The sequence below is a fragment of the Lolium perenne genome, chromosome 6, assembly GCF_019359855.2.
Source record: "Lolium perenne isolate Kyuss_39 chromosome 6, Kyuss_2.0, whole genome shotgun sequence".
Classification (NCBI taxonomy): Eukaryota; Viridiplantae; Streptophyta; class Magnoliopsida; order Poales; family Poaceae; genus Lolium; species Lolium perenne.
Genome location: NC_067249.2, coordinates 69,700,419 through 69,726,643, shown reverse-complemented (window position 1 = coordinate 69,726,643; position 26,225 = coordinate 69,700,419). Strand labels below are relative to the sequence as shown.

Here is a 26,225-nt window from a genome sequence, read left to right as displayed (position 1 = left end):
AACACGAGTAACTTCAAAATTCTCAACATAAAGAGGGGAAACTTAATATTATTAAGATGCATATAACCATGTTTCCCTCTCTCATAATAACTTTCAGTAGCATCATGAACAAACTCAACAATATAACTATCACATGAAACATTCTTATCATGAGCCACATGCATAAAATTATTACTCTCCACATAAGCATAATCAATTTTATTAGTAATAGTGGGAGTAAAACTACCATAACCATCATTGTAATCATCATAAATTGCAGGCATGGTATAATCATAATAACCTTTATCCTCCATAGTAGGTGGCACCAAAATACCACTATCATTATAATCATCATAAATAGGAGGTAAAGTATCATCAAAGAAAATTTTCTCCTCAATGCTTGGGGACTAAAAAGATCATTTTCATCAACACCGACCTCCCCAAGCTTAAATTCTTCCATAGCATTAGCAACAATGGTGTTCAAAGCATTCATACTAATAACATTCCCATTAGCATGCATATAAAGTTCCATGGGTTTTTTAATTCTCTCTTCAAACACATCATGTCCTAATTCAAGATAAAGTTCATATAGATCTATCATTTTGTTGTTGTTTTCCATTAAGCCTTACTAGTGAAAACAAGAAATAAAAAGATATGATTGCAGGATCTAAAGGAAATAGCTTCGAGCACTCACACACCGGCAACAGTGCTAGGAAATAGCTTAGTAGTCGGAGGATGTGAATACCTTTTACCTTACCTCCCCGGCAACGGCGCCAGAAAATAGCTTGATGTCTACGCGTGCTTCTATTCTTGTAGACAGTGTTGGGTCTCCAAGAGCAGAGGTTTGTAGAACAGTAGCAAGTTTCCCTTAAGTGAATCACCCAAGGTTTATCGAACTCAGGGAGGTAGAGGTCAAAGATATTTCTCTCAAGCAACCCTGCAATTACGATACAAGAAGTCTCTTGTGTCCCCAACACACCCAATACACTTGTCAGATGTATAGGTGCACTAGTTCGGCGAAGAGATATTAAAACGCAAGTGGTATAGATGAATATGAGTGCTAATAACAATCTGAAATAAATATGGCAGCAAGTAAACATGCAGTAGAACAGTAAGTAAGCGGTGTTTGCAGTATTGGAAACAAGGCCTAGGGATCCTACTTTCACTAATGGACACTCTCAACTTTGCAATCATAATTGAATATAAATAAGCACTTCATTATGCTATTCCGAATTACTCTCTGGCGGGATAACGAACACTAATTCACCGTGTAGGGCTGCAAAGCAAACCTTAAAGATGTATTCCCAAGTACTAATGAACACCCCACGCTATCACTTTGAGCATTCATAGGAGGTACTAACACACCACAATTTCATAGAGACATCCAACTCAAATCATAACCCAGTGAACAAGTATTCTGTGAAATATAGCCTAAGAGACCCACACGGTGCACACACTGTCACCTTTACACACGTGGGACAAGGAGTCTCCGGAGATCACATAAGTAAAATCCACTTGAATAACATAAGACATCTAGATTGCAAAGCTCACGATCACATAGATGAACACATAAGTATTACTCTCAAACACTCTCTTGTTGGATGACAAACACCATTCATTGTGTAGGGCTACAAGAGCTCCCTCAAGCCGGAGTTAACAAGCTCCACAACATACGGAATTCGTATTTAAGTAACCTCTAGAGCATAATAGACAAGAGTAACATCTACACATTCATATAGACCACATCATGGGAGAGAGAGGTGAACCACATAGCTACCGGTAGAGCCCTTAGCCTCGAGGGAGAACTACTCACTCCTCATCATAGGAGACAGCGATGGCGATGAAGATGGCGGTGGTGTCGATGGAGATGCCTTCCGGGGGCAATTCCCCGTCCCGGCGGCGCGCCGGAACAGAGACTTCTGTCCTCCGAACTTGACTTCGCGATGGCGGCGGCTCTGGAACTTTTCTCGTATCGTGGCTTATTCTTTTAGGGTTTTCGAGGCGGAGACTTTATATAGGTGAAAGGGCAATGTCGGTGGAGTTCTGGTGGTCCCACACCATAGGGGGCGCGCCCCCCCTTGGCCGCGCCGCCTTGTGGGGTGGGGCCCCCTGGCTCCCCTCTGGTGCCTCTTCGGTGCTCTGGAAGCTTCCGGGAAAATAAGATACTGGGCGTTGATTTCATCCAATTCCGAGAATATTTCCTTTGTATGATTTCTGAAACCAAAAACAACAGAAAACAGGAACTGGCACTTCGGCATCTTGTTAATAGGTTAGTTCCGGAAAATGCATCAAAACGATATAAAGTGTGAACAAAACATGTAGGTATTGTCATAAAACTAGCATTGTACATCAGAAATTATAGATACTTTGGAGACGTATCATAGGCCAGCAGGGGACTAAAAAGTAACGCTCGTAAAAAATAAGGCGTACTTCTTCACTCAAGGTAAGGCCATTTTTTTTGAGTTTAACCGCACGCTTTATTGATCAAGTAATCATAATGTCATTACAAATAGTCTGCCGAATCAAGTCCGGAGACACACCACGCCAAACAGAACTAGGGACAGAAGCACACGATCTAGCTAAGAGATGGGCAGCCACATTGGAGTCACGATAAACATGTTGAAACTCACATGAAAAAAAGGACACGGCCACCTTCTTTATATCAGCCACCACCGGTCCAAAGAGGGAGCGATCCGTCGTCTTTGAGAGCAGACGCTGAATCACCGACGCACAATCAGATCCAATGATGATCTTGGAGAAGCCCTCCTCCCGTGCAAAGACAATGGCGTGGAGAATGGCACGCGCCTCCGCCAGCTCCGGGCTGGTGACCTCCTCGAAAAGCTGCTGACAAGCTGCCAGACATAGTCCCCTGTGGTTTCGGATCACCACCCCAGCTCCCATGCACCGGGAGGGGGCAAAAACCGCCGCGTCCACGTTAACCAGCACCGTTCCTTCCGGCGGTGGTACCCATTTGTGAGATGAAGACGAGGGTACACACCTGTGATCAGAAACTGGCTTGTACAGGTGAACAAAGATCATGTTCAGATAGGATTTAATCTTCGACACGATGGAGTTTGGATGAATCAGCACATCATCCTCACGGGTCTTGTTCCTGGCGTCCCAAATGTGCCACATGGTCACCATGACCGTGGTGGCTTCAGTCTTGGAGCAGCGACCAAGGAAACTCAGAGCCCAGGTTCTTGGAGAGAGGAAAGAGCTGCGTAGTAGTTGGACTGGGAACTCAGCTTTAACCTGGGTCCAGACTTCATTGGCAAACTGACAAAACAACAGGGCATGCTCAATCGTCTCATGTTGGTTACAGAAAATGCAAGAAGTTCTCGCTGGAATCTGCCTTTTCTGTAATTGATGGCCACACGGTAGGCAGTCGTGGGCAAATCTCCATAAGGTGATCTTCATCTTCCCCGGAGCCTTAGTTGCCCAAAGCGTTTTCCACTGTTTAGCATCACCCTCCAGGCTAGATGAAGAAGAACCTCCATTGGATCGGCTATGCTCAACAGCAAATTTATCTGCCCTCATCAGATTGTACGCCGAACGCACAGTATATGTGCCAAACCGAGCATGGGGCCATGACGCAAAATCATCATCACCATGTCGGCTAATAGGGATCTGAAGTATACTAGCTGCCAAATTTGCAGGAAAAATGACCTTGACTAGTTATGTATCCCATGTCTTGGAACCATCACGGATCAATGTATCCACAGTTTGATCAGGCGGAATAGGAACCAGTGTACGCACTGACTGCGGAATATATCCCGGGATCCAATTATCAGACATAATCTTGGTAGACTTGCCATTGCCTATGCCCCACCGTACTCCTTTCTTCAGCAATTCTCGTCCAAAAAGAATACTGCGCCAGGTGAAAGATGATGTCCGTGGGCGAGGAGCATCCCAAAAGTCGCAGTTAGGAAAATATCTTGCTTTGAGTACCCGGGCTGAAAGGGAGGATTGATCTGTCAAGAGACGCCAACATTGTCGTCCCAGCATTGCTTGGTTGAAGACTACCAAGTCTCGAAAGCCCATACCACCAAGATCCTTTGGTGTTGACAACCACTCCCAGGAACGCCAGTGGAGTTTCCTTCTTCCATCTATGATCCCCCACCAGAAGTTCGCAATTGATCTTCTCATAGAGACACAGCTGGACACTGGCAACTGGAAACAACTCATAATAAAGGTAGGGATGGACTGAATAATCGATTTTAAGAACGTCTCCTTCCCAGCCCTCGAGAGTGGGCGATCAGAAGCCCCACTCATGCGTTGCCACATACGGTTATGCAAGAACTGGAAAGTACTCACCGGGGATCGTCCCACCGCCGTGGGCATCCCGAGATACTTCTCTTATAGAGCTGCATTATGTACTCCAAGTTTCTGCATAACATCGTTTTTGATCACTGCCGAACAGCGAGGACCAAAGAAAATTGAGGACTTGTCCAAATTAATCTTTTGGCCAGAACCTTCGCAGAATGTATGCAAAGTTTGCTGCAAGGCTTCAACACTTCTCTCATCCGCACGAGCAAAGAAAATGCTGTCATCTGCAAGCAGTAGGTGGGTGATTGGGGGGCCAAGTCGACTGTTACGTAAACCTTGTAGAACACCTTGGGCCTCCCTTTGTTGCAGCAGACAGGATAAACCTTCCGTACAGAGGAGAAAAAGATAGGGACTTATAGGATCCCCTTGACGAATACCCCTCGTTGGGACGACAGGCTGAGTTAGATCGACATTCACTCTAACAGCATACCGAGCCGTGGTGACACACCGCATGACAGTGTTGATCCACCTCTGAGAGAAGCCAAGTTTCTGAAGACACCCGGATAGATAGTCTCATTCGACACGGTCATACGCCTTCATCATATCGACTTTCAGTGCAAAGAAAGGCCTCTTCGCATGTTGCTGCTGAATTGTGTGTAGACACTCATGAGCTATCAAAGCATTGTCAGTAAGTAAACGCCCTGGCACAAAAGCACTTTGATTCTCAGAAATAACCATCGGCAAAAGCAGCTTCAACCGGTTTGCCAACACCTTCGAAGCAATTTTATAGAGCACATTGCATAGGCTAATTGGGCGAAAGTTCTTCAGGTGCTGAGGATTGGTGATCTTCGGGATGAGCACAACAAATGAATCGCAAAACCCCTCCGGCAATTGTCCTCCATCGAGGAAAGTTCTCACAGCCCGGCAAATATCCTCATGAAAGAAATCCCAGTGTGTCTGGTAAAAAAGCGCTGGAAATCCATCCGGCCATGGCGCCTTGGTAGGACCCATCTGGAAAAGAGCATGCTTGATTTCTTCATCGGAGTAAGGTTTAGTTAAGTCTGCATTCATCTCATCAGTAACCTTCACCGGAATCGAATCAAGAATTGCATCACTGGAGAAGATAGGTTCAGACGAAAAAAGATGAGCATAAAACTCCTGAACCATACCTTTAATCCCTGCTTGATCTTCACACCGTGCCCCATTATCTCTGACCAAGGCCGTAATTCGGTTGGTCTTTTTGCGGGCTGTAGCACGGGCATGAAAGAAGGCCGTATTACGGTCACCTTCACGCAGCCACTCCACACGGGAACGCTGACGTGCCATAACCTCCTCTCTTTCGAAGAGCTCGCACAGATCCTTTTCCACCACCTGAATTTCAGCGGTAGAACCCTCATGAAGACGCATATTTTTCAGTTTGCGCTCGAGCTTCTGAATCTTGTTGCGAATAGCACCGAACGACTCACGGCTCCAGTCCTTGAGCGAGGCCGCGACGTTCTGTAGCTTGGACCAGGTCCCCACAAGGGAGCGGTCACCGTGGTCAGTACTAAACCAGGCCTTCTCCATTGTCTCCTTATAATCCGGAGCACGTAGCCAAGCTGCTTCAAAGCGGAAGCCCCTGTTGACAGCCGCAACCGGGGCAGCATCACTGAGCTTGGAGAGACTAATAGAGATGGCAAGATGATCGGATGTGGTAGTCACAATGTTTTCAACCCGATATTCGTCGAACATGGTCATGAACTCACCATTAGCCACTGCCCGATCAAGGCGAACTTTAACATGATTCTCGGCACTCTGTCTATTGTTCCATGTGAACTTAGGCCCCGTAAAACCGAGATCAACTAGCTCGCAGGTATCAAGACAATCACGGAAAAGGGTCATTTGATTTCCTGATCTCTCACGAACACCACAATGCTCGTCTTGGCTCATAACCTCATTGAAGTCCCCGCAACATATCCACGACCCCTTCCATTCCGCTCGGAGGCGGCACAACATGTCCCAGAATTCATGCCTCTGTTCTCTTCGTGCCTCCCCATAAACAAAGGTTGCTCTCCACGGTAAACACCCTCTTGACGTGATCATAACATCAATACAATGAGAGTTAAAGCCCTTCAGTGATACTGTGAAGTCAGACAACCAAAAAAGCGCGAGACCTCCACTGAGGCCCACAGAACTGACAGCAAAACTGCCTGAGTAGCTTAAAGACCACATGAAATTTTGAGCTCTAGTGTCCTTCATCTTCGTCTCCGATAAGAAGAGGAAGGAGGGTCGATATGTCCGCACTAACCAGCGGAGCTCGCCAACCACCGAGTCAGACCCCAATCCTCGGCAGTTCCAGCAAAGAAGTCTCATTGCGTCTGGCGGGACTGCGCTGCAGTCGCCGCCTGATCCGCCGATCCAGAGGATGTCGCATTGGCATCCGTCTTGTGTTTTTTGTTGGAGTCTGAATCTGAAGCTACAGCTTCCTCCGTTCCCAACAGAGCTAGGGGCAAATTGCCCGTGTCCTTGATAACCAGGGTATCAGAAACAATCGGTGGCACCGCAGTTTTGACAACATAGACCTTACGTTTCTGCCCACCTCTTCGTGCACCATCAACATTACTTGGAGCAGCTGACTTGTTAGGGATGTTCTGCGTTTCTGCTCTTGGTTTGCGTGCTCTGGGCTTCTTTGGTTTGACCGGCGAGGTGACCTCGCCATTACCAGCCTGCCCATTCGGTTTAGCAGGATCCTGAGCCTGCTTGTTGGGGCCGTAACGGCCATTGCCGGGTTTGGAGTTCTGATCACTCGATGTGGAAACCTGACCCGAGTTTGTTCCCATTTTGTTCTTGCGATCATCTGGTACACAGAGCCGTGGACCGTGATAGGGCAGAAGACCATCTGCATCACGCTTAGTGGGGATTGGACACGCCAGATTGGAGTGACCAATTAAACCACAGGAGAAGCAGAAGGTTGGCAGACGCTCATACATCACCGCATACACATCAGTAATCTGCCTTTTTGGGAGAAAGTTGAGACACAACGCATCAGAGGTTCAGCGACCTTGATGGTAACACGGAAGCGCAAATATTCTCCCCAAGCCCTACCTTTTTCATCCACATCCATCTTCTTCACTGCACCCACGCATTCTGCTAGGCTCTTACCTCTCTGGTCATTCATCAAACTAAAAGGAAGATTGAGAATACGAGCCCAGATGGTGAGTTCCTCGAAACGGATGTCAGCCGGCTTGATTGACAGATCAAACTCATTGAGAATGACCGCCTGTCTTCCAACATTCCACGGCGATCCATCCAGAATACGGACCTTGTCCTTCTCGCAGCCGAATTCCGCCATGAACATGTTCGCGCCCAGCGGATGAAACTCGAGTCCTTGGGGGTTCCCCCATGCAGGACGTAGCGCAGATCGGATCGTCGAGATGTGTAGTGTGTTTGGGGCAAGAACCTTCCCCACCAGAGCCCATTGTGGGCAGCCAAGATCATCGTCGTCCTCAAGGATAACCGCCTTGGATTCTTGAGACGTCAGCTTCAGCCGCTGCAACATGTCTGCCACGTCGGCAGGCTTGCCCTTCTTAGGAGCGGCCGATGCCGGCACCTCTGTGTCGTGGCGAGTCTCAGATTGGATCTCCAGGGGCCGGCCACCAGATGGCAAACCGGAGTTACTTCCCTCAGCCGCAACGCTCTTGTCCGCTATCGTGTCCAGCCAGTCGAGGGTCCCAACAGGGGAAGGACGGCAGGCGGGCGAGACTGGAGCGGGGGAACGTGGGGATGGGGGCGATGGAGATCGCCGCCACCAAAAGTCGTCGAGAAAACCCTAGATCGCCTCAATCGCAGGAGGAGAGGAAACCCTAGGAGAGACCGACAGTAATTTTTAAGGTAAGGCCATGTTGGGTTGGCATTAAAACAGAGTTCATTTTTCTGATGATAACTAGTGTTTATAATCCTTAATCCTACTTAATAGTAATGTTTTTTACTCCAAGATTCATGATTGGATAACAATATTAATGGATAGGCATCAAGAAATATTTCAAGAACTTATAGAATTGTTGATCTGCACACTATCAACTATCACCAAGTTATTTTATTTTGTGGTTTTAGTACCTGGCATCACCAAACCGAACATACAAAATGCAGTGTCACATAAACTGATGTTGACTTATATATTTATAATATAAAGTTAGGAACCTTCATATATGCCACACTTACATTTGTGTTGTGTAACATTTTAAAACGTGTAGTAGTCTGGTAGATATTCTAAATTTCGCATGCATCTAAAACATGTTTGTGTATCCGTGCAACTAAGGCAGATTGTATTGAGTTTGGTGCCAAATTTTTACTTGTGGGCATAGATGAATCTATTTTGTATAATTAGAACTTTGTAAGATAAGTATGCGACCGAGACAAGTAATGATGCTTCTAGCGAAGGATTCTTAATTGATTGGCGTTCAGCTTTTGTAAGTCAATTATATTATCCACTTCTAGAATCATATTACGCATACTTAATCATATAACTATAAGGTCTAATTTTTTCTTTTACAGATTCAAAAGAAGGATGCCTGAGTTGTAGGTGGATACTCCTGCGGGTTCCAGAAGCAAATAATTTTGAAGATTTTTCTGAGCGATACTTAAGGATTTTGAAGATTTTTCTTAGCAATAATTAAGGTTTACATTGACAGATTGAAAAATGTAATATCATTTGAAGATATTTTCTTTGGTTGGATTGATGCAAATCATATGGTGTAATATTCAGCACAATTGTGTTATCTATAATTGGTATGAATGTTATGGTTTTGCATGAATAATATTTGTAATAAATATCTTGCTGTATTTAGTCTCTAGATGTGTCATGCTTCAATCTCTTTGTCGTTTTAATGCTGTCGAGCATCATTATAAATTAATTAATTGAGTTTGTGCAATCATTTTATTAAATAAATATATATTAATTTGGTACCTAAAATTGTATCTAATTTAATAATAAAAAACTAATTATGTACTGTTACCAATGGTGTTACTATAGTTACAAACTACGTTACTAGGATAGTTGACAAGTATAAATTATAGTGTTACAGTGTGTGGATATTGTGTTACTAATTGCATCTAGAATCTAAAAAGGTGTTACTAATTATGTTACTACATTCACAAAATTATGTTACAACAACTATTTTACGTTTACGAAAGTATGTTACTGCTGGTGTTACTATAACTACAAAACAATGTTACAGCCGCAGTTAGTAACACCTAATGTGCATGTTACTACATTGTAACTTGTAACACAAATTTAAGCATCTGGTAACAATTAATATGTGTGGCTGCAGACACCACTTAGTAACACGGCCTAATGGAACACATTGCAAAATCTGTTACTATTTGTCCTAGTAACACTGTTTTGGACATGTAGTAACACAAGACTGTGTTAACAAAGGTATGTCCTGTTGTAGTGATTTTGCATAATATATTAAAATTCATGTTTGTTAATTTTGTTTAAAATAGGATGACATAAAAATGACCATCTCAAAGGATTTTATTTTTTAAATTTACTATCATTTTATTTTATTTTATTTTTAAAATTAAAAAGGCGATATCGATCAACTGGATGGTGCAAATCCTGGGAACTAGTAGTAGGTTGTCCAAAATAGGCACGCTAGTAGTAGGGTGCTCAAAATAGGGCACGCTACTACTAAGGAATAAGGCACGCGAACATGACTAGTATTTTGGCTGATTCGCGCTCGTCAGCAATATATTGGAAGCGGGCGGGCAAAAACGCACGCGACCGGCATGGACATAGGTCGCGTGTCCCCATTAGCGCGCGCTACTGGTACTTTCTGGACCCGAGTACTGCCAGGCCCCACCTAGTAGTTCTCGTGCGCTACTCTCCACTACGCTACCAATATGCGCATAGCAGTCACGTGCGTGTTTTCGGCTCGCGACTACTAATACCAGTCGCGTGCGTTTAGACTGGTGCACTATCTATAGCGTTTTTCCTACTATTGTAGGATCCATAAATGGTTGCTTCAATCAGCTCTTTGCAAAAAATTGACAGCTCCAGAATGGTATGAGGAAGATGCATCACTGTGCTCTCAGAACAGAAGATAATTTGTAGTTATCCACACCTCAAATATGTATCACTGTAAAATGGAAAAAAAACGAAGAGTCTTATCCAAACTCCCGAATCTCTGAAGGGAAACGAAATGGATCTAAAAAGTGCCTAGACAACTTTAGAGTACAAGTAAAATGAAAAGGTAAGCAAATACTTGAAGAACTATCTGCTAAACATATTCTGTATACAATGTCAGTTGCAGGATCCAAAAATGGTTGCTTCAGTCAGCTCTTTGCGAAAAATTGACAGCTCCAGAATTGTATAAGAGTGAGATGCATCCGTGTGCTCTCAGAATATGTATCACTGTAAAAAGGAAAAAAGATGAAGAGTCTTGTCCAATCTCCCTAATCTCTAAAAGGAAACGAAATGGATCTAAATTTGGTCATGCACGACCAAGCAAACACTTCACCACAGATCATCTACTTTAGCAGAAAAACCATATTCAAAAAACCACCTTCCAAGAAAAACCATCTTCGAAGAACACGTTTCTGCAGCTTCCCGTGCTTTATGTGCTCCACGACTTCCCCTATGCTGCCTTTTTTGTTCTCTTTGTTGTTCCAGAGTTCAGAAATGACATAGCTTCAACTCTCACTGCACTCGTTCTCGTTGAGCCGTTGATCTCCAGCAGCTCCGTGGTGGTCACAGCCTGGTACCTCTTGGCCGAGCTGGTCCTTCGTGTTCATCGATATTTCTTTGATGATCGCAGTTTGATTTAGCTCATCCAAGTGTTCCATGGCATCCATTATTTCCATCTAGTTGCTTACTCAGTTTTTAATTAAGTGCTTTTCTTCAGATCGACACCTTCTCCCTCTATGAGTTTCACCACCTCCAGATTGCCTCTAAGCTGCTGTATGTTTAGCTCCAGCTTTCTGCTTTAACACCAGAGACTTTGTTCAAAGCAGCTTCGTTCTCTTTATGGAAGATATTTCACATGTCATAGTAGACATGATCATGTTGGCAATGCAAAAGAGTGTAGCATCCCGTGCAGCTACTATAGGAGACTTTCCAATTAGTGCAATTCCATGAGGGTACATTCATTTCTAGTGTTGATGTGGTGCAGTGTTGCACTTGCACTCAAGTTCCGTGGCTCTCTGAAGATTTGTGTCATGCATTAAGGGCTATAGGTTCAGCATCACGATCATGCATGTGTTGCCTTAATCAGCTGAAGGTTGATTTTTCTGCATGTGGTCGAGCAGTTGAGCTAACAGAAGATGAGAGAGTACTCGGTAGTTGATGCATCATGCATGCGTGAGCTATGAGGGGCCAAGCTAGTCCTCCGCACTTATATATATATTCCCGTGAACAATAGCCAAATGTAGACCGAGCTAGCTATAGGAAGCCTTTTATTTTCATGTTCAAATTTTAAGATATTGGAGTACACCAAAAAGAAATACACCACACGGCATGTTGGTACTTTGTAGTTCGCCGGTACTCCCTCCCCATACCGTCGCCTCCTCCGATGCCGACCACCTCCTCGCCGCCAAGGCCGAAATCTCCAACCCCACCGGCGCCCTCTCCAGCTGGGACTCCAGCCAGTCTCTATGCGCATGGCCGCGTGACCTACGCCAGTTACTTCCACCACCACCGTCGCCGGGCTCTACATCTACTACTCCATAGCCGGCGTTTTTTCGGCCTCCCTCTGCTCGCTTAGGTCCCTGCAGCGCCTCAACCTCGCTGGGAACGACCTTGTCGGCCCCTGCCCGCCTGCCTAGCCGATCGATCTCTCGGCGCTCTCGGTGTTCGACCTCTCCAGGAATGACATCAATCCATGCCTCCCTGATGCGCGAGTGTGTGGCGTGTGCAAACATGGGTCACAAGATCTGCCTGACCAGCATGTTGGTCTGCTTTGGTGTCACTACTAGAAGGAAAGGGGCGAGGCAGCCCGATTGTTTGTTACACCTCAAAACACAATTGCCGGAAGCAGCTCTTTTCTCTCTAGAATGTTCGCCCTTGGTGCGCTGACCATGCATGGGCTTTATGTTTTTTCTATTGGCTAGCACATACACGTACTTAGATTATAAGAAGATTTTTAGTTACAAACGAGGATTCTTTGGAAACAATATGAGTTGGTCTTATGAACGTGGCACATTCAAATAACGATATTCGAAGTTGTATATCAGATAAACTGATGTAGCCTATCAATGTGGTAAGTGTCTTGGCAACTCGAACCCCTTGCTCTATGGAGGTTCAGGTCTGTGGCTTCCAATTTTGGAATGCCATTCAAAAGCTCAACTGGGGCAATCATAAGGTTCCCAACGGGAAGTGAACATTTTTCTGGCTAAACTAATGGTTGGGGAATGCACCGCTTAGGGCTTGCTTTCCACTCATGTTTAGCTGCTGCGCTGGCCTATTTATCTCGGTTCTTGGGACCCGTGTTCAAGATACGGAAGAAGGTGAATGGCGCATCTGTTTCCGGAGACAATTTGGCCTCAACGAGACAGTGGAGTGGGACAACCTATAGGAAGATTCAAGCTCACCCGGAGGGCCCCAATGAGAAACGAGTGTCTTGGGCCTTGGAGGCCTCAGGTGAATACTCCACGAGATCTGTCTACCTCATTTTTTGCATGGGAGCGCGGTCACACACTTCTGGGAGGTGTGGTGCACTACATACCCACCCAAGATCAAGGTTTTCTTGTGGTAGTTGATTAGGGGCAGACTGCCATCTTGTGACCAGGTGGCGAAGAGACATGGCCCCTCTACAGGTGCATGCTCACTTTGTCATGAGCTCGAGGATTGCACACATATCTTCTTTGCATGCCAAGTTGCTCACTTGGCCTGGGCGGGAGTGGGGGAAGTCCTTCATTGCGATTCAAACCTAATGGGGGTTGGTGGTTCCATCGCACTTGCCCATGGGCTCTCGGGCTCCCGTCGTAGCATAGTTAGGTTCACCTTCGTAGCCTTATTCTGGATTTTGTCGATATGTTGCCAACCAAATTAAGTGGTCTCAAATGGAGCCTTCAGCCTGGTACATCGTTGGTAATCAATCGTAGTGCAAAAAACAGCCCCAACCACAGGTTATGGTCATGCATCAGCTGGCAGGCCAAAACCCATAAACAGGAAAAACTTATGCGAGCAACCGAACTCAGACCTAAGTCTTAATCAAAGACCAACCTTCCTCGAGAATGGATCGGAAACGGAAGCAACCTAGACAATGAAGAGGGGCATAATTGCCACAACGGCTATTGCTCTTGGGTCTGATATCCTTGTGCTCTCATTGGTTTCTGTGATGCTAGAGAGTGAGAGAGTGAAGTGTGTATGCAATATTTATACGAGCAACCATGCCTAACACCATGAACGTAAGAAGGGATACTACTTCGATTTCACATCCCCAGTAGATTATAGCATGTTGATCTGCTGTCCTAGGAGTGTTAACCTTGTTGCACCATGTATTAGCGTTAATTTCCATTTGGTCTTTCCATCGACTCCACATAAGCGCAAGTACTGATTTTTTTTTACCGGAGCCAAAGGTTTTGCCTCATCTCATTAAAAAGAGAAATTGTAAATTGTTCAACAAATAAAAAGAAAAACAAGCGACATGGGAATTATTCTACTAGTAAAATGGCACTCCAATGCTTTTCCCCGGTGATATCCCAATTTGTAGAGTTGAACTTTATTTTCCCATGATGGCACGAGGGCTCTTGAAGTCTATTGGGAACACTATAACTTTGCGTCAAGTTTCCTAAGAAGTTAGCATAATGAGGGAGCCCGTGGCCTTCCTCTCGGCACCAGAGTTTGCCAAAATGCAACACCACTAATATTTGGCAGAGTTTCAAGCACCCCAAGTGATTTTAGATATTGAATGAAGCCCAAGCCACCCATTTATGACCCCGAACTCTAAAAAAAGGGCATCCGAAGAGAAGTTAAGCCAACGACTCCGTTCATTGTTGCAAAGCTTACAAGTACCAGAATTCGGCCATCCCTTCGTTATTTTGTACCCAATACATCATCCAAACTAGATTTTGGATTATAAACCATGCAGAAAATTTATTCTTTGGCGGAGCCCAACACTTCCAAACCAAGCATCGCAAATCCAACTTGATTAGACCGGAAAATTGCATTTTGTAGGGGGTGGGGGTGGATTAGGCACCATCGTCGGTGAATTTCCAATGAATTTCATTGTTGATGCCATGTTCAAATTGAATAGCGGTCAACTTGAACTGAAGCTTCAGAGGCTCCAATTGTTGGATTAGAGATTAACTAATGCCATGTTTATTTTCCTAATCCAAGCATTGTCATTGTGAGCTTTGGAAACCGTAGAGCTATTCTGCTAGGATATAGAAAATATCCTTGGTGACATGTCCTTTGGTTTGATACCTAGCAGTCGTGAGTCTAGAAGCTCATTGTCTCGCAGTCATGCAATGTGATGTTAACTGCCACACATAAAACATAGCTACAAGGGCAGCAACCTAAGATAACCGAAACCATATCTGGATCAGTCCAAGCTAACCAAAGCCATGGGAACTGGAGGGTGCGCGAGAACTTATCGATGTCGAGTATGCCAAGGACTCGAAGGGTAGTGGGGCGGAAACTAATATTCCATTTTACTTTAAATTTTCCTCTTGAAACTTTCTTCGTAGCCACTCAAAGGAACGCTCGTTGATATTGAAATTTAACGATGTAGTCGCAAGAGCCTTAAGGAAGAATGATAGGCATAAGTGAGCAGATGGCTTGAGAAATGATGACCTCCTTGACAATCATCTTGCGCCCAGTCATAGTAACTCCTTTGGGGGACACGTTATTAGTTTTTCCAGCAATCTTGTCCTCGAGATAGTTCACGATTTGTATTATGCATGATGCGTGCTAGTTCACGATCCGAAGGTCTTTATCCGAATAATCTAAATTTATCTGAAACATCGAAGCTAATGGAGCATATTTAGTAGCTATTGAGTTTCCGAGTTCGTCTGTTAGTATTATCCTAGGCCTTGTGTTCGCCTAATTGCATCCACATGTGGTTAAGTGTTTTATTACACTCATTTTATCAATTCTTTTTGGTTGTGTGGTTTATCGACCTATTTAATAATATGCGTATTGCAACAAAAATAGAAGTGGTTGAGCAAACAATTAGTTTGCCGCAGATTGAACTGTAACACCACCTATTTTAACAAAATCAAAATTGATTACAAAAACATGTGTTTGCAGCATTTTAAAAACCACATAGAAATCATCAAAGAATCCAAGTAAACACACAAGTTTTAGCAAACCTTGCAACATCTGACTCTGCTTTGCCAATAAAATTCATATGATATTGTTACATTTTGAAATAACTTAAAATCACGGCGAAAACAAAAACTTGTGGCGAACTTTCAGGTAAACTTTATAACATCTCGCGTGTGCTTCACTGTAAATTTTACACTCATTTGCTACAAAATTATTGAACTTACACAACATCGAAAAAATCACCAAAAATAACTTGTGTGTGTCATCGTCCATGGCAGCCCGATCTCTTCCATTCGGCATCGTCAGCCAGGAAACCAGCTTGTCGCGATAAGTCCAACGACCATGCACCCATTCCAACCATGGCCATTTTGAATTTGACTTGCAGAGCATCCATGAAAAGGAAGCGAGAAATTAGCGGGAGCAGCAGCCATGAGCAACTCGCGCCACTAGAAATATAAGATGGGAAGATGAGATGTGGGAGGAGAAGATTACAAGTGGATAGGCCTGATCATTCGTAGTGGGTCGCGTGGCGCGCGATGAGAGAGCTCTCGATCGGGTGACTGATCACAAGCATTTCACTACACTATCACCAAACAATTATACTGTAATATATTGTTAATACAACCTGAGCGACATTAGGGCATCTCCAACGCGGCGACCCATCCCGCGCCCGCGCGTCTGGATGGGTCGAGCTGGACAAAAAACCGGCCCAGCGCGGCGACGCACCGCAAATTCGGATGACCGCGGCGTCCGGAACGACGCAAACCCGGCCCAAATCTGGGCCGGATTTGCGTGGCCGCGGATGGCACGCGGCGTCCTCGCGTGTCCGCCTGGTCCGCGTGGCTGGCCCAGCTGTTAGTGCCCCAGTCCTATTAAATGTGGACTGGGGGAGGGGGACTGTCCCTATCCAGTCCCCACTCTCCACTCCGGCCACACGCACGCGCGGGCTAGAGCTTCCCGCCGCCATGGCCCCGAAGCGCGAGTTCGAGCCAGCCGCCAACGACCACGAGGCCGGCAGCAGCCGGCAAGTCGCGCCGCCGGCGTTCGCAATGGGGCCACCGGCGCCTCCCAGACGCGACCGGATCTACGTCACCGTAGCGGTGGCGCAGATGTTCTGGGACGCCGGCGTCCCAATGCCGTGGGGGGACGTGCACCTCCCCCACGGCTGGCACCTGAGCCCAGATCGGGTTCCGGTGCCGCCCATCCCGGGCTCCGGCCGCGCCCGCTACGCCGAGATCCGGAGGCGCTGCGCTCAGCTGCCGGTGGACCTCCAGCAGGACCCCGCGTACGGCGACGCAAGTCCCAACTCGGACTTGTGGTTCGAGGTGGAGCACGATGCGCGCCAGCGCACGTGTTTCACATCGGCGACGGCGCGGCCTCGCGCGCAGCCGCGCGCACTGCTAGGCGGGCTGGCCGTCGCCCCGGCGGCCTCTACATCAACGAGCCCGCGCCCCAGCCCCAGCCGCAGCCGCAGCCCCAGGAGGAGGAGGACGACCCGGAGCTGCAGGCGGCGCTCGCGGCGTCTCGCGAGCAGCGGGACCTCGACGAGCTAGCCAAATGGCCGCACCTCGCCGAGGCGCTGCGCACCTCCGCGGCTGGAGGAGGCGGCCGGGGAAGGCCCGGGAGGACGCCCGAGGCGGAGGCGTGGTCCTTCCCTGGAGATGGCGCGCCGGCAGGAGGAGGCCACGCGCCGGGCGGCGCTCCGGGAGGAGGAGGAGCGCCGGGCCGCGCTCTGGCGGAGGAGGAGCGCCGGGCCACGCTCCGGCTAGAGGCGGAGCTGCGAGCCGCAACGGAGGAGCAGCTCCGGAAGGAGTCCGCGTGGAGGGCACGGCTGCGCAGGCCGGCGAGCCCTCCGGACCCGCACTCCGCACAGGAAAGAGCGCGGCGCGATGGTCGCCCTGGCCGGAGTCCCCGGCGCCCTCCGGCGTTTCGAGCCGGGCGCGTCGCCGCCGGGGGGCGTCGTCCTCATCGACGGCGACGACGACGAGTACTACTGGGAGTAGTACTGCTGCCGGCGGCCACCGTGCGAGCAAACCCTGGCTAGGGTTTGCTTTTTTTTTTTAGTTTAAAGCCCATATAGGGCTTTCTTTTGTGTAAAAATTGCCCAAAATAGGGCTAAGTTTAATTAACCACTAGTTTAATGTTAATTTTGGTTGTTTTCCTTTTTATTTTTATTTTCATTTTTGTTTTTTTTAATTACATATGCGGTGCGTCCACGCGTTGGGCGCAGCGTGCGATCCAAACGGACACGCGGACGCGGGCCGCTGTCCGGGTGTCCGTTCGGCCACCCAAACGGCCCAAAACGGACGGCCCAGCGCGTCCGTTTGGATCGCTCGGTTGGAGATACCCTTACAACACCATACGTCCATAAGTATTTTACTAGCAAAAAATGTCCGTGCGTTGCACCGGGAAAAAAATATATGTATATATACCTTATTGTCGGAACACGATTGCACCAGCAATAATTATCACCGGCCGGGTGGAATAGAAAAAGTGTGAGACAGACAACGAGGTTGTACACCACTTAGATACTCTTTGCGCTGCTAGCATCCGCCTCACCGATGACTTTTGGATCGCCATGGTTATCCCTTCTTGGTCACTACATGACGGAAAAGAAGCAGTACAAATTAATATATATTTTAAAAAAATGTCATTGAGAATATTGTGTAAGTTCGAGATAATCACAAACACTGAATTGACAAACATTTTTTGTGCCACTCCACATTCCATAACTCAAACCAACTACTGTTCTCAAATTATGCAGGTTAAATAAAATTCTCTTTAAAAGAACCGTGTGAAGAGTTGTAAACCTGAAAACCAAAAGATGGTGTTATATCTATGCGCAATTATTTTTTATTCCTAATTTTTATCTCCTCCAGTTACAGCCAAATAAGTCGGGGCACAATCTATCTGCAAAATGAACAAAGTCATGGGCATAATAGGAAGACAGACATAACCCCATGATCTTACAAAATATTGGTATTGAACGACATGCTGTTTTATTTTTTCACGAAAATCTTTGCTTATTGTATCATTCCACTTTATATGCAAAGAGTAAATAAAAACCCTTCTCTGGTATGGTACAGATGATCCCTAATTTTCTTTCCCTCTCCTAGCAGTATCCTCACCGATGGAATCATGAAAATCAGGGGATGACTTCTTGAGGTGGAGACGCTGGAGAAAAGGATGAAGTTTGGTTTTTCAGTGAATGCATAGGACCAAGTGGTATGCTACATCAATTACACTGCTATAAGCACCCCAGAATGATATGATATACCTATTTCATATTTCAGTACGAGGGCAGGGACTGCTCAACCTAAAATTTTGGCTCGAAGTCGATAGACCCACTTAATCAAACTTACTCAATTTTTAAATTTCATCTATACACTTCATTGTTGTTTTGTTTCTTAATCAACTATTTTGAATTATATTTTGAAATATACTACTTCCTCGGTCTTATTACTAACGGTGGAAGAATATTTTTATTTGGATTATTCTCATATCTTCTTTTCAATCCCCACACCACTGAACCACTCCACTATATAATGATGATGTCCCTCCTTCTCTCCTCCTCCACCATAGCCATGACCTTAATTGCTGGCTGTCCCCCTCTACTGTCGCCCTCTCCGGTGCTTGGAGTTGTTTCAAAAACATCTAAGTTGATTTTATATCAGATTCAGCAATTCCATAGTGTTAAACTCCTTTAATGTTTTGACTGACATTCCACTGCGGCCTGCACCTATTTCACAAAATAAACAACGACAACTTCACACAATAAAATCATGTAAAGTATTCTACGGAAGTGTCTATCATCAATAAATCATAACTAACTTTTGCACTGCCAACTTAGTCCAGTTTCAGCATATCCCAAAATTTCCTAGCAAAAATAGTAGCAGTTGACGTACCTCAGCAATCCAATTATATGACGCAATGCTCCTGAGTTTTGAATCCAATGAAAGCAACCAGAGCAATACACAAAGGAGAACTCGTGGAGCTGAAAGATGGGAAGACCGACACTAAAGAACTGATTAAATATTGTTGGAAGATACTATCTCCCTCTCAAAGCACTTTATGTTGCTGTCGTCGTTAGATACTGTCAGAGAACTCGGCGGACGGACCTGGAAGATATTGTCAAAGCTCGAACATACAGTCGTTCTTGGAAGACACTGTTAAATAACTCAGGGAATGATGGCATATATAATACGGAGCTAGATAGCACGAGGCTTATCTGGTAAGTGGATGGATCTGCTTCGTTTCAGTTTTTGAAACTTTAGTATGAACTGATTCTGTAGATCGAGTTAGATTCTCTCAAGCTGCTTGGTTTGATTTCGAGAATTTCCCCGTTGACCTCCGTGTTGTTCCTACAGTTAATTGGTACCGTGAAGCAAGCCAATGTTCGCGTGGATGTGCTCGCAGTTCCTGGCTGGAAAGAGCGCCGATGTTGCTCCCGTCCAGCGCCTCCCCCATCGATTGCTGCCGGAAAATAGGAGTAAGCGGTGAATCCAGATCAAGGAGCAACTCATCTTCCGCATGCACTCCTCATCCCCTACCACCATCCTCCACGCTCTTCCCCAATCGCCTCCAATCGGAGCACCTCGTGAGCAGCGGAACACCTCGTGACGGCGTGCGTGCGGAGGGGCAGGGGCCGATGCGTGGGTTCCCTCCGGCGGCGGCGAGCGGAAAGAGCCAGGAGGGCGTCGCCATGCCGCTGACCGGCCGTTGGCGATGGCCGCCGTTGCCGCCTCGCTGTGTTGTTCGTGTTTGCGAGAAGCTGGGCAGGAGTTCGGATTGGCCGTCGTCCTTGTCGCAACTTAAGGGCGCCCAGCCGCAGTGGTCGGAGGACCGGGATGCAGGCAGAAGGTCTGCGCGCCATGTCTCAGATCTGTCTATTTGGGGTCAATTTCTTTGTGTAGTGAAGGATTCAGGTCAATGGAGATGGGGGATGAATCCTCTGCAGGCTCCTCGAGGATCCGCTTGTACGCCATTGAGGCGAGGATGGACAGATAGACGAGGTCGGGCGCGTGCATAAGTAGAGGTGGTTTGCGGTGGCGGAGGAGAAAGGAGATTGGGTCGGGCACGGGAAGGTGAGGGACGATTAGGTTTCATCGAGCGCGGCCGAACGAACCGGTAGGTGGCAGCAGTATTATGCGTTTCGGTGGGAGGGCAAAACGGTCTCCAAAAAAAGTGTTGACGAAAACTTTTTGGTAGAAATCTAGCTTCTTTATTATTAAAGTACTAGCAAAAGTGCCCGTGCGTTGCACCGGGTCCGGGTAAGAAAGTACGTAAATAAACCATTTGTGTTGATAATTCTCCTCTTTAGCACCATTGTCGATGATGGTCTTATTTTCTCCTATTTATAATAATAGTAGATTGCAAAGTATCTCACTATACCAACTTGTAATACCACAATCCGGTGATGTTGGTGGGCAACATTCTTAAATTTTGTTAAAGATAAATTCAAATGAATTGTTTACAAATAATATTCTGCCAACGGTTTCAAAATTTTGTAGTATCTATCCCCGCAGTCATTGATCCGGTTTCCCCCATGTTGCGCGTCAAGGCGGGCGACCCTCGGGACTGCTACCGCATGCAGCATGTCTGGTCGTGCCACGGCGGATTGAGCAACTCTAATCGCAGCGTCCTCCTCTTTTGCTCTTACACTTCTTCTTCGGTTTCCGGTTATGTTACGGCGTGTTGTCAACATAGACGAATATCTCCCACGTGACGTACCAGGACGTTGTGCTGGGCTTATTAGATGATCGACCATACAATATATATAGTTTTTGTGCATTGCAATGGGAGAGAAAGAATAAACATTTCGATAGAAATATATGGAAATTAAATTTTTCTCCAAAGTTGATCGACCCGTGTAACCCACTGTAGTTAACATTTCCGTTGTAATGTTTAATTTTTATTTCATATGCTCTTTTTATTTACTTAATCAACTATTTTAGACATGTGTCTTATTTTAAGTGTAATATAATATTATATTTTTATACTCTCGTCTCTTCCTCTTACTCCCTCCATTTTTATTTACTTCGCATTCTAGTTTTATTCAAAATTAAATTTTATTATGTTTGATAAAAAAAATATAGGAAAAAATTGCAGAAATAATTGTGTCGTAATCCGTCCGGCATGAACACATTAATGTTGCGTCCCATTATAGGCCGGCGCAAGGCAGAAACAAACTTTCCGGCATAAACATCCATTTTTATGCAATTATTTTAAACCAGAGAAAATATTTAACTTTTGTAGTATTATATCAGATTTACCGGTCAGAAGGTGTGATTTGTCTCATTAAGTACTGAGTTCAGATTCATGTAAAAATTGTGAAACGTGAAAAATAAGGCATTATAAATCTTGTGTAGGATGTGACCAGATTGAATAGTGGGCGAGTCGTTCGTTTTTAGCTTGCTCACTCAACTCAGGGAGTCGTGGCGTCTTTTACTTGCTCACATCCTATCCCCCCACCACCAGGATAGGACGCGAGGCGGCTAGGAGCTGGAGGCCGGCGCACACGTTCAACGCAGCCCGCCGAGCGCCTTCCCCCACCTTCCTCGCTGCGATTCCTCCCTTCGCTCCTCTCTTCCTGCCAGGGGCTCTTCCCCGCACGCGTTGCGCCAGCAATTTCGGATGGAAAATGATTCTCTTCCCCCGGAGGCTGCGCTCGCTCGCAACCTCCGGGTGCGTGGCCCTCCGATGCTTCCAATCGCGTGGACATCCTTCTCCTTGGGCCCACCGATGACTGCCCGCAAAAAAAATCAACACAAGGCCATCGCTCGCCTCCTCGTTCCTATCCCCTCGTCCTCGCTTCCAGAGAAATCGAGAGCCCCTCAGCCGCTCCCCACCTCCCCCTCCGTTCCACACCATGAGCATCCTGGCTCCGGTGGCCACCAATCCCCATCACCCTCCACTCCGGCGGTGGCAGCCCATCACCTCCCCTACGCCTACCTTTCTCCTTCAGTCCATGGATCTCTGCCTCAAGCTCGAATTTGCAGGTCCGCGCTTCCCATCTCCAGTCCTCGCTCGCAGCAGCCGCCGCTGCTACAAAAGCCGGCCACCGCTGCTACAACAGATGGCCAGACCTGCTACAAGCCGTAGCCAAGGCGCCGCTCGCTGCTGCAAGTTGCCGGGGCGACCTACTGCCGACGGTACCAGGCGTTTGCTACTTTGGGCATCTGGAATTGCTACTTTTCGCCGTCCGGCGCTGCTACAAGTCGCCGGGGCGCTTGCTGCAAGTCGCCGGGGGTGCCTGCTGCCGATGGTTTCGGGGCGTTGCTACTTTGGGTGTCCGAATTTGCTACTTTCCGCGTCCGGCGCTGCTGCCATGGGCGACCGGCACTGCTGCCTGGGATGGCCGGCGCTACTGCAAGTCGCCGGTGCGCGTGTTGTTGACGGTTTCGAGTGTTGCTACTTTCGAAGTCCAGATTTGCTACTTTCGGCACCCGACGCTGCTACCATGGGCTACCGTCGCTGATGGCCGGCGCTGCTGCTAACCTTTGGGTGGCATTGCTACAAGCGGCAAACGGTGTTGCTGCCGGCGGTAGGCAGCACTGCTGGCAGCCTCGCCCGGCGATGCTGCATGGATTACGGTTGTGCTGCTGGCCGGCGGTCGGCCTGGTAGATGGTGCTGCTGGCAGTGGTAGGCGACACAACGAGCCGATGATGCTGCGGGACTTGCTGCGAAGCTCCCGTCGCTGCTGCAAGCCGGATGCAGAGGTTCGTCACCGGCGGCGGTTGTAGCACGGCGGACCTTCGTAATCGGCGTGAGTTCCGCGTAGGAGGCTTCTGCGAGGGAGCGGTGCAGACGTGCTGCAGAGGGAGATGGGATTTTTTTGCGAGTTGGTTTGAAGGGAAGGGAGATTATTCCGTCGTTAATTGAGTGCTCCCAGGGACACGTGTCAGTCCTCTCCACCCGGGGGATCGGGGCTTTGATCCCCCGGGGGACGCCCAGCTCTGTCCATTTCGGATCTCCTGGCGCCAACCAGTCGCTTCTTGCCCGACTCAATTATGCCTCTCCGCCTCTCTTTCCCCATTCCTCAAGATCTGAGATCAGCTTGCCTGCAATTCCTCAATTCCATCACGGTTTCACTTCTATATATTGTTTAGAAGTTTTTTCCTCTTTGAAGGACCATTCTGCAGGTTGATATTTTGGGACAGCTCGCTGATAATCCAGGAAATTTGTGAGCATATAAACAGGCAAAAGTCGGCATTAGCGAGCGAGGTGGGACTAAAATATCAATGCATCATCTAGATTTTCTGTATCTTACTGGTCGGCGCACGAGATGTCTAGGCCCATGGGCCAATTTACTGGTACGACCAGTTTCGTGGTACCATCGACGGAGAAAGAGAATTCGTGGGAGGAAACGTGGGCACCGACGGCGCGGCGCGGGCGGCAAATCCTATACACCGACCAGGTCGGTGCCTACCAGGCACCGCACACCCTGGTCGGGTATTGGGCTGGCCCATTTTCACCTTTTTTCTTTTTTCGTTTTCTGTTTCTGTTTCTGTTTTATCTTTTTCTTTTCTTTTTCTGTTTTCTGTTTTCTTTTCTGTTTTCTTTTTTCTTTTCTGTTTATTTTTATTTTTGTTCAAAATCGAGAAAAACCAAATTTGAAAAGTTCAAAATTGAAAATAGTTCAAATTTGAAAAACGTTCAAATTTGAAAAGTGTTTAAAACGAAAAATGTTCAAAGCTAAAAAATTGTTCGTATCCAAAAAATGTTCATAATCGAAAAATGTTCAAAATTTAAAATATGTTCATTTTAATGTTCAAATTTTGGGAAAAATCGAATTTTTTAAAAAATGTTCAAATTTTGAAAATTGTTCAAATCCAAAAATTGTTCATATAAAAAAATAAAAAACTAGAAATTAATATTTTTCAATTTTTCGAAAATATACAAATTTTGGAAATTTTTGTTTTTGAAAATATTTCACATTGGCATTTTAAATTTTTAAAAAGAAAAGAAATGAAACAGCAGAAAAGGAGAAAAACAGAAGAAAAAAAACGAAAACAAACATCACTGGGCCGGCCCAACAGGCACCCTGGGGGGTGCGGTGCCTGGTCCGCACCGACCAGGGTGGTGTATAGCACCTCCCGGCGCGGGCGCGGGCGTTCATTCGGGTTGCTCGCCCCTGCAGACGCCGCGCGGGCGGGTGTTGCTTTGTTCGGTTGCGGGATTGGGAGAAGAAAGAGAACGAACGAACGAAGCGGTACGTGGCACTGTGTGTAATATGGGATTTGGTGGGAGGGCAAAACGGTCCAAAATATTGTTGGACGAAAATTTTGGCAGAAACCTTAGCTCCTTTATTATTAGGTATAAATATAGACTAGGACAATGCTCGCGCGTTGCTGCGGATGAACGAAATATGTTCACTTCAAAAATAGAAAACAAAAAAGAATTATTTATCAATATGCCAGAATAAACTAAACTGCATCACTTCTGCGTAAATTATAAAGTATGTAAGATAACCGCATATAAAGAAAAACAAACCTAAAGATATAAGGTAGACCCATGAGCTGGACCAGGATTACTTTAGATGAAGCTCCAATCACAAAAATTAGTTGGATCACATGGACACAGTGCCACCGACCTTTGGCCGCAACTCCTCTTACCCCATCTTGATGAAAATTTCTTAGGCTGCATAACTCCGAAAATTGATTTTCCCACATATATTCACCGCAACTCCTCTTACCCCATCTTGAAGAAAAAGTTCGTAGGTGACAGAACTCCGAAAATTGATCTTTCATCGTACCATCCACCGGTATTACAAATACAAGGCAAAAGAACTTGTACAACAAAGAAAATTCACGAATAGGGGGGCCTGATCCGAGGTGGAGGTGGGTATTGAGAGGGACTCCTTCCAAGATGGTCGCAGGCGCAGGCTAATTTTGATCACGATCGGCAAGCAATATACACGCCGGGCGTCTTTGCTGGCTTCACTGCGTGAGCACCTGCCATCCCGTGGGCAGACACAGTATTAAGATTCGAACAGCTTGCAGTTCTTCCGTCATCCGTCTTCTTCCCTTTCAATTGTGCATCATGCAAGGCCAACAATCCCTCCTTTCTCAATGTGCAGGACATGCAACCTTAATCCTTCTTTTCTTTTAATTTCATAACCGGCAGCGTGCAGGTCTACCTTGTATGTAGAGGATCTAGACGTGGCTCTTTCCCATTGTATTGCTGCTTGTTTCTACGGAACTGTGGAACGTATATGAACAGGTAGAATGCAGTACAAAGGAGCGGGGTGGGACTATTTTAGTCAATGCGTCCACTCAAGTGCACCGTATCTCCCGTGGCCAACAATACCTGTCTCGCAGCCCATAAGAGAAGATTGTTTCCATTCGTGCAGTTGCGTGTCTATACATGAAAATACCAGGCCGTCCGGCCCACACGACGTTCAGACGTTCCGGTCCACACGTTCTGATCCATGTTCGAAGACGAAGCTGCCACATTTCTTCTTCCTTGCAACGCGAGAAAAGGGATCAACAAGTGCGCCAGCGTCCTAGCCATGGAGGTCTGAGCTCGGGCGTGACGCGGCTGACGCTGGCGCTGGCGGCAGGGTCCTGTACGACGGAGGTCTTCGAGGGCCTTCCTGGCGGCGGGAGACGCGCAGGAGGTGCGCTGGCGGCGGCGGGAGACGCGGGCAGAACGATTGCTCGCGGCGGCGGCCAGGCCAGAGGGGCGCATAGGTGTTTCTCGCGGCGGGGACCTGGCTGGAGGCTGGCCGAC

The 26,225-nt window shown here is 46.8% G+C and overlaps 1 protein-coding gene and 1 long non-coding RNA gene across 2 annotated transcripts; one reads left to right on the top strand and one right to left on the bottom strand.

Moving 5' to 3' along the window:
• Positions 1 to 2,482: 2,482 nt before the first annotated feature.
• On the bottom strand, positions 2,483 to 3,123 carry LOC139832421 (uncharacterized). Its single transcript, XM_071822179.1, has 2 exons — positions 2,610 to 3,123; positions 2,483 to 2,493 (listed from the first exon to the last, which is right to left on the bottom strand). Exons 1-2 carry the CDS (start codon positions 3,121 to 3,123, stop codon positions 2,483 to 2,485), a joined length of 525 nt encoding a protein of 174 aa, XP_071678280.1.
• Positions 3,124 to 19,593: 16,470 nt separating this feature from the next.
• Positions 19,594 to 20,453, top strand: LOC127307619 (uncharacterized). Its single transcript, XR_007855696.1, has 2 exons — positions 19,594 to 19,724; positions 19,861 to 20,453. It is a non-coding gene; the product is annotated as an uncharacterized lncRNA (long non-coding RNA).
• The last annotated feature ends 5,772 nt before the right edge of the window (positions 20,454 to 26,225 follow it).